This window comes from Mustela nigripes, chromosome 10 (assembly GCF_022355385.1).
Source record: "Mustela nigripes isolate SB6536 chromosome 10, MUSNIG.SB6536, whole genome shotgun sequence".
Lineage (NCBI taxonomy): Eukaryota > Metazoa > Chordata > Mammalia > Carnivora > Mustelidae > Mustela > Mustela nigripes.
Genome location: NC_081566.1, coordinates 30,768,038 through 30,776,280, shown reverse-complemented (window position 1 = coordinate 30,776,280; position 8,243 = coordinate 30,768,038). Strand labels below are relative to the sequence as shown.

Genomic DNA, 8,243 nt, shown 5'->3' with positions numbered 1-8,243 from the left:
CATAATAATACACACTAGGATTCATTAAGAGGGAACATACTATGAATTGTGTCCCAAACACACTTTTTAGTTTATTGACTAAACATCCACATGCTCACACCTATATACACAGCACAGAACATCCATTAACATCATGTGGAATTTATAATTTGCTGAATAAAGTTTGGTAAAAACTGAACTAGAAGACTCTAAATTTCCAGCAATGCTGGGATTCTGTCATACAGACCTCAAAATGTGCCTGCAGGGCCTCATGGTACAGAAGGAAAGCCCCAGAGCCTCACCCGGTTTATATCAACAGCCCACTCCGTGTTTATTGTTAGGTCCCCCAATAATGGGTCCGTGATTAAAGGAGCGAGACTGATATAAAGCGAAGGTCAAGCAAAGCTTTATTCCGCGCCAAGCATCAAGAATCAAATCAAACGTTCTGGGCCGTACCTCTTACAGAGAGGGCGACCTCTCTCTGCTTCACAGACTAGCTTTTAAGGGCAAAGGCCATGTGGTTGGGCCTTGCAACACACAGGCGGCCAATGAAATTGTAACACACAGAGAAAGCTGCACAGTCTTGTTAGGTCATACATAAGTGACCAATTGAATTACAATTTATTCTAGTAGATATTTGAACTAGCCTATCACCTTGGTCAGAATTGGTGCCCAAAAGGCTCCCAAAGGGCGGGGCCCATACTCCTTGGTAACTAGGGAGACAGTATGTTGGGGGGGGCCCTCCCTCCCCCGCCCCCGCCCCCCACTGATCAGATGTCTCCACCTGGCCTGACCCACCCTTGTATTTGGGCTTTGTTACCTGGGACTGGTTTCTGGGACTGGTTTCTGAGTAAGTCCCCTGGGGGAAGGGGGCAGGGGCAGTTTAAGGGTTAAACAACAAGGTTATTGTTTAGCCTGGATGGAAGTGTTCTGGCTAAAATAGGTCCTTACATTCATAAGCCTCCACCCATCAGAATTACAGGGCACATGGGGACACACTGATGTCATTAGCCCTATTTACAGAGGGAAAGACTGAGGCACAGGAAGGTTAAGACACGAGCCCCAGATGCCCCCCTCAGGTTCCTGGTGCTGCCACTGAGTCACGGTCTGTTTGACCTATTCCAACAACAGAGGACTAAGGGGCTGCAACAGTGGCGAGGGAAACCCAGGGGGTCCCTGGGATCTCGGCCCCGGGGAAGGGGGATCCCAGCAATAACAAGATTCCTGGGGGGCTGAGCCCTGTGTCTGGAAGGAGGGAGGGGGTAAAGAGCCACGTAAAAAATACACCTGATCCAGGTGGATACCGCAGCGGACAGAGGCGAGTAAGTACTGAAACGGGTCTAAACTCCCAAGACCCAGTATAGCAGAGGGCAAGGATGTGTGGAGGCCCAAAATGACTTGGAGACAGGGCCAGTACTGCAGGGCTGGCAGCTGACTGCCCCCTCCCTGCCCCAGCCCCCTTGACTCAGTATGTCTGCTCTGCTCCTCCCCCACCCCAGGAGGCTGTTTCGGCTTTTTGGTGCTCTTTCCAGTCTTCCCCTCTGCAGCCTGCAGCACCTCCCCGTCTTACGACACCAGGAGCAGTGCCCTCGGACCCACTCCTCTCAGGCCCTTGGACACGCACTGGAACACGACCCCCCGACCCCCCCGACCCCACACCCGGTGGCTCCAGCGGGCCTCTCCAACCCCCAGCTGCAGTCACAAGGAAGCAACAAGCCTTTTAGCCGCTCCTAGAGGGAGGGGTAACCACCCAGGATTCCTCACGGGCCGGAGAGGGGGAGGGGGAAGGGAATCCACTTTTCTGGGGCCTCCTCCCTGGGGAGAAAACGGCCCCCTGCTGGCCGCACAGCCCTCCTGGGCCAGAGGAGACCTGACAGGCTCCCGTCTGGGGGCTCAGAGCACCCCTTCGTGGCCGCTCCGTAAGGCCTCTGTTTCCTCTTCTGTAAAACAAGCCAAGAAACCAAGAAGGTTTTCCTTGACTGACTGTGAAGATTTAGTGTGCATCAAGCATGGACCTCGGGGCCACAGCTGTGTGGTCGGGATGTTTTATTCTCTTTATGACTGTCTCATTTTATTCTCTTTGTGACGCTGTCACACACACACACACACACACACACACACACACACACACAGGCTGGGCCCCACCCACACAGGCTGGGCTCCTGGCTCTGACTCAGCCTCTACGCTCTGGGCTGGGTGGGGTGACTCACTGCAGGAAGGTTCCCCAGGGCGAGGCCTGGAGTGCAGGGCTGTGGGCGCCTGGGTGAACCCAGCGGAAAAGACTGGCCAGTGGGACAGCATCCTGTGAGAGGCTCCAGAAGTATCAAGAACACTTTATTCAGGTTTTAAAAACCATTCCATGTCCTTGGTAATCACTGCGAGCATTTGAAAACAAATTCGAGTCCTTCGGGACAGCAAAGGTCCTCTGTGAGTGGAGTCCTGTGTGCCCAGGCCCTGGGAAGCTGGTGGGCAGCGGCTGGGGCGGCAGGAAGTTGCCTGTGGGGCTGGTCTGTCCCTTCCTATGTTGCATAGTGGACCTGGGACCAGTGTCAGCCACATGTGGGTGGGCAGGTACAGGGCACGTCCTTCAGGGCCAAGTTGGCCTCTGGGAGACTGGCCAGAGATGTGTGAGCTCCATCGCACTGGTCAGGTGGACACATTTTCCCAAAAATACTCAAGGCCCAGAAGAAATCCGGTGGGCGCCATGGACATCAGACAGTGAAACCAGTTAACAGGTCCCAAGAAGAACGGTCTCTTCACTCTGTTCTCAGTTATGGCAGTTTCAGAAAACCCATGAGCTAGAAGCCAATGTCAATGTCTCCCATTTCATCCAAGGCTGCAAAAGCAGAACAGGTGGGCAGGGGGGGTACTTGCAAAGAGGACCTGGAGATTTCAGATGAAAGCACATCCGGACTTAGGTAAGACTCGAATCGGAGAGAAAGACTATTGCAATAGCAAGACGTTTCCAATGTCAGAAACATGCATCTCACCAGCATACAGAGAGGGCTTGTCTCTTACAGGGTACAGGATGAGCAGACAGAGAGAAGCAGAATCTTTGCAGGGGAAGCCAAATGAACAAGGTAAATGAGCAGTGGATCTGACCGGAAGTCCCAGGAGACGCTGGTAAAGGGGGGTCACGTTCCACTTCGTGTCTTCTCAGGTTTTCAGGCAAGCAGAGGTCAGACACCTGTAAAAGAGAGACAAAGCTGAATACAGTTTGGGCAAGCAGGACAGAGAATAAGAAATGAACAACTGAGCACTTGGTTAAGGACAAGAATCAATGGTGGAGGGGACAGTATTGGTGACTTCAAACCCAAACCCCAAAGTAGGGTGATTCCATAGAAATGGGGTGCATGGCAACGCTACTCCCGGAGCACGTGGTACAAAGGGATCAGTTCTCTGTTTTTTTAAGTCATCGCCACACCCAACATGGGACTCGAACTCAGGACCCCGAGATCAGGAGTCTCACACCACGGATGGAGCCAGCCGGGTGCCCCAAGGGCTCAGTTTTGTTTTGGTGTGTGTGTGTGTGTGTGTTTTAAAGATTTTATTCATTTGACAGAGAGAGGGCGAGAGATCACAAGTAGGCAGAGCATCAGGCAGAGAGAAGGGGGAAGCAGACTCCCTGCTGAGCAGAGACCCCCCCCCCCGCCCCTTCCCTGCCCAATGGGGAGCTCAATCCCAGGATCCTGAGATCATGACTTGAGCCAAAGGCAGAGGCTTAACCCACTAAGCCACCCAGGTGCCCCAAGGGTTCAGTTCTTGAATCTGAATAAATACTCACAGTGGCAGAATGCAGTTTGTGAATCCTAAGCTCCTTCCTCCTCTTTGGGAAATGTAGAAAAGGGGGAAATCACAGGTTGTCTCCAAGAGATTTTGAGGGGCAGAGAAATAGTGCCTTCAAAATGCAGCCACCCCTTGCAAAAGTTCCCTCAGGAACAAGGCCAATGCAGACTTTCAAGTTGGTAACTCTTAAGCCGGAGATGCTGGAAGAACACCTCCAGCGTGGGTCCTACCACCGGCCAGGGAGCCCTCAGGTCATGGGGCGTTCAGAGGAAGCCAGCCCCCAGCAGCAGGACCCCATCCGGCCGGGAGGGAGAATTCTTCCCCTCTGCCCTCCAGGTCCTCAATAGGACTAAAAATTCAATGGACACTGAGCCGCTTAACAGGACAAAGACCCAAAGCTGTATTCCATGCTCACAGAAGCCTGGTAATGAAATTGGGACCCAAAGAAAGGACCGAGACAGGCAGTTTGTATTCACTTTAGTCAAAGAGATGATATACATTTGTGAGGAATCGACGGGATAAGGAAAACCCATGATTGTGAGCTTGAATCAGTAAGGAATTCTCAGGGGTTCTGGTGCTAGGCCAAGGCCAAGCTGGGGAAGGCCTGAGCTCAGGAGCTCACCGCAGGGCTCTACCCTTCCACGAGGCGCAGCGAGGCTGGCGTGCAAGCATTCTTTGTTAAATTAAACCCAGGACCCATGAAGCCCATAGGTGGTCCCTGTCTCCTCTCTGGAGCAACACAGAACAAAAACACACCCTAGGCTCCATGACAACGCGGAAAACACAGGAAGTTAGTCTCTGGGCCGGTGCATAAAAGTGTGCCAAAAGATAATTCCCCGAAAGAGTATAATAATGACTTTCAAAGAGAAGATGAACCTAGGTCCAAGATTTTACTTCACTCATCAGTGAAGAAGGGAACCAGTAAGTGTTGAAAAAAAAAGAAAAAGTTCAAAGAAGAATCTAAAAGAGCAGCGGGTTGGGCACCGCAGAACTGAGATCTGTTCATAGATACAGAACAGCTGTAGGGAGGCTGTGGGGTCGAGCTTCCCTCCAGGAAACCCTATTTGCAGTAACATAGACAAGAGTTATTTGCATTACTGTCAGTTTCCTAAAACTTTCAGGGTTGTGAAATAATAGCCTGCACACGGGGAAAGTCACAGACAGGAGCTCATGGGACTCCCCACAAGTCTGCTTCATGAGAAAGCCTGCGACCAGGAGGTGAGGGGAACACTGTTACGGTTTCTGAACCAGCTGGGTGGGTTCCCACCCAAAGCTCTACTAAAGGTGACTACAGCCACCCACAGTGGGGACATCCTGGACCCACACAACTCCGCTCAGGCAGTCTGGACCCAAAGCTGGAATTCCCCATGTCCAGGGAGGAGGTCCGGGCCAGAATCCTACAGATCCGCTCGCACAAGATGAACGTCAGTCCTGATGTGAACCCCAAGGAGCTGGCCCACTACGCGGAAGACTTCAGTCGGGCCCTGTGCGAGGCCACGTGCGAAGGCGGGTGTGATCGCACTGCATAGGCTCCGGATGAACTCACACAGGAGGACTCCACAGAGGGCGTCCTGGAGGTGCCTGCCAAGAAGAAAGCAAACCCCCAGGACTACACCTGCTCCCTGGTCTGGCGCTGGTTAGAGTCATAATAAAAGAAAAGAAAAGGAAAACAAAACAAAACAAACAAACAAACAAAACTAGCATTGCAGAGAACACCCAGAATATCTTTCTTCCTTTTTAATTTCAAAGATTTTTAAGTGTTCCCTGACAGGTTATCGTCTTGCGGACAAATTCTAAATACTCGAATCTCAAACTATGCTTCAAGATGGACTTCCTATTCTTCAAGTCTTCCTGTTCTTCAAGCTGAAAGATAATTTTTTAAAAAGATTTTATTTATTTATTTTACAGAGAGAGAGAGAGTGCAAGCAGGGGGAGCAGCAGCAGGAGAGGGAGAAGCAGGCTCCCCACTGAGCAAAGAGCACGATTTGGGACTCCATCCCACAACCCTGGGATCATGACCTGAGCCGAAGGCAGACACTTCACTGACAGAGCCACCCAGGCGCCCCTAAAAGATAATTTTTTTTAAAAAGCTAAATCATGACTGATTCTCATCTAGCTATAAAATGAACACATGTTAAAGATTTCATTTACCTCATTAATTAATTGAGGCTACTAAGCAGATGCTACATCTGGTTCAAAGGGAAAGTGCAAGAAGCACTGGTTTATATGAAATGAAGAAAATTGAAATGACTGTGCAACCGGCCTCAGCAGATCCCCGCAGGGTGGGGAGACCCCTACACTGGCAGGATTCATGTGCATCTCTACACTGGGTGGCCACCATTATCTACAACTCAAGAGTCAAAATAACTCATGCACACTGAAAGACTACCATCGGGTGGCTGGAAAGAGGTGCTCTAACCAGACGTTCAGATCACTTTGCCGTGGGGAGCTGTCCTAGGGAAGTGTAAGAAGTTGAGCAGTGTATCCCTGGCTTCTACCCCATAGAAGCCAGTGCCCAGCCCATCCTCAGTCCTGACAATAAAAAATGTCTTCCAGCAAGGCCAAGTGTCCCACTGGGGTAAGGTGGGGAGGCCAAAGTCGCCCCCAGCTTCCCACTGAAACACAAATGCTTGCTCCTTAATGTGGGGAGTGGGAGGACAGCAGAACTGGGTGTACCAATGCCTCCCTGGTTGAGCTGAGAAGCTTGCTCCCCCACAACCCAGTACCGCCCTACGGAGGGTGGGGGGGAGCAGTCACCCTATATGGCTCTCCAAACAACCCACCAGTATTGACACCGGCCTCCCGTTCAAGGTAAGCGTCCTGCTTGGTTTTGGTAATCTCTACACACGACCTGGGGCTGGAACTCAGGACCCCAAGATCAAGATCGCATGCTTCACTGACTGAGCCAGCCAGGCGCCCCACGAGTACCTTTTTAGTATAAGTATGCCCCTGCACTGTCTGGGACATACTTACACTGAGGAAATACTGGTGCTAACCTGGAATTCGCATTTACCTGCGAGGATGTATTTTCAATCGCAAGCCCCGACCCCCTGTGTGTGATGTGCAGCGTGCGATTACAACCGGTCCTGAGGCCTGGGACTCCCGGAGTTGTCCGCGACCGCTGGCGCGACACTGGGTCACCCAACCTCTCCTTTCCGAGGCCCGCTGTTCGCCTCGGTAGGATGGGAACCCCAGCGGGGGACACCCTTCTCCCGCGGTTGCTGCGAGCCTTGAATGAGACCGTCAGCACAGCCGCCAGCGGTGTTGGGCATAAAGTCGGGGCCCACGTGGGGGCCGCTGATTCAGTCGCGTACCCGCTTCGTACTCTGGGCGGGGAGTTGGTGGCTGTCCTCGCCGCAGGTGGCACCCCGCCCCGCGGCGCCGAGGCCACACCTCCGCCGGGAAGCCACACCTCCTCCCGGCGCCGAGGCCGTAGCCCCCGGACTCCGAGGCCACACCCCGCGGACGCCAAGGCCACACCCCGCCGGGCGGGGGCGCCTGCTGCCGGGGGAGGCGCCGCCTGCAGCGCCGCTGACTGCAGTCCAGCCGCAGCGCGACCGACCAGGCCGCGCCCCTGCCGATACCCGTCGCTGCTCGCCGCGCCCCTGCCGAGACCCCGCGCCATGGCCGGCATCGCAGCCAAGCTGGTGAAGGACCGAGAGACGGCCGAGGGGCTGGGCTCGCACGAGAAGTCCATCAAGTACCTCAACCAGGACTACGAGGCGCTGCGGGACGAGTGCCTGGAGGCCGGGACGCTCTTCCAGGACCCCTCCTTCCCGGCCATCCCTTCTTCCCTGGGCTTCAAGGAACTGGGGCCTTACTCCAGCAAGACGCAGGGCATCGAGTGGAAGCGGCCCACGGTAGGGCGCGGAGCACGGGGCGGCGGGGAGAATGGGCCAGGGTGGGCGGAGAGCGGCAGGGGACGGCGGGGGCGCGGCGCCCGGAGTGGGTGAGGGACGCAGGGTGCGGGGCCTAGGCCTCGCCGCTGGGAGGAGGTGGCCGGCCGCGGCAGCGGGGTCGTGGAGGGCCTGCGCCCGCCGCCGAAAGCGCACCAGGAGCGCACCGCGCGCGCCCCTCCCCGTTACTCGATGCGGGCGCGTCCGCTGCGCGGGCCTGGCTTTTGTCCACCCCGGCACTTCCCGGGCCGGGTCTGGCGCGCCCTGCCCAGCGGTGCAGTTAGCAGGCGACGGGAGCCGCCTTGGACTCTGCCAGATGTCGGGTGACATAGGGAACCTGGGGCAAACTTTGCTTGGACTCCCGCGGGGAGGTGGTGGAAGGAGAGTCTGCGGGCAAAGGAGCGTGGGAGGCAGTATCTCTGACCAGGGAAAGTCAGGCTCTAACTCAGCTTGTGTCTGCGTCGGGGGGGGGGGGGGGGGGGGGGGGGGGGCAAACCCGGCCTTCGTTCCTGGGGGGGTGGGGGCGCCGGCGGGGGGGGGGCGGGGGGTGTTTAGTGAGGGGTGCGGATCCGTTTGGCCCGT

General features: G+C 55.0%; 1 protein-coding gene across 1 annotated transcript in view; it reads left to right on the top strand.

Moving 5' to 3' along the window:
* The first annotated feature begins 7,254 nt into the window (after positions 1 to 7,254).
* Positions 7,255 to 8,243, top strand: part of CAPN2 (calpain 2) — a 40,397-nt gene continuing 39,408 nt past the window's right edge. Inside the window, exon 1 of the mRNA XM_059412932.1 lies at positions 7,255 to 7,625. Coding sequence (XP_059268915.1) covers positions 7,389 to 7,625 — 237 coding nt within the window. The 5' untranslated portion in view covers positions 7,255 to 7,388. The remainder of the gene's footprint in view (positions 7,626 to 8,243) is intronic.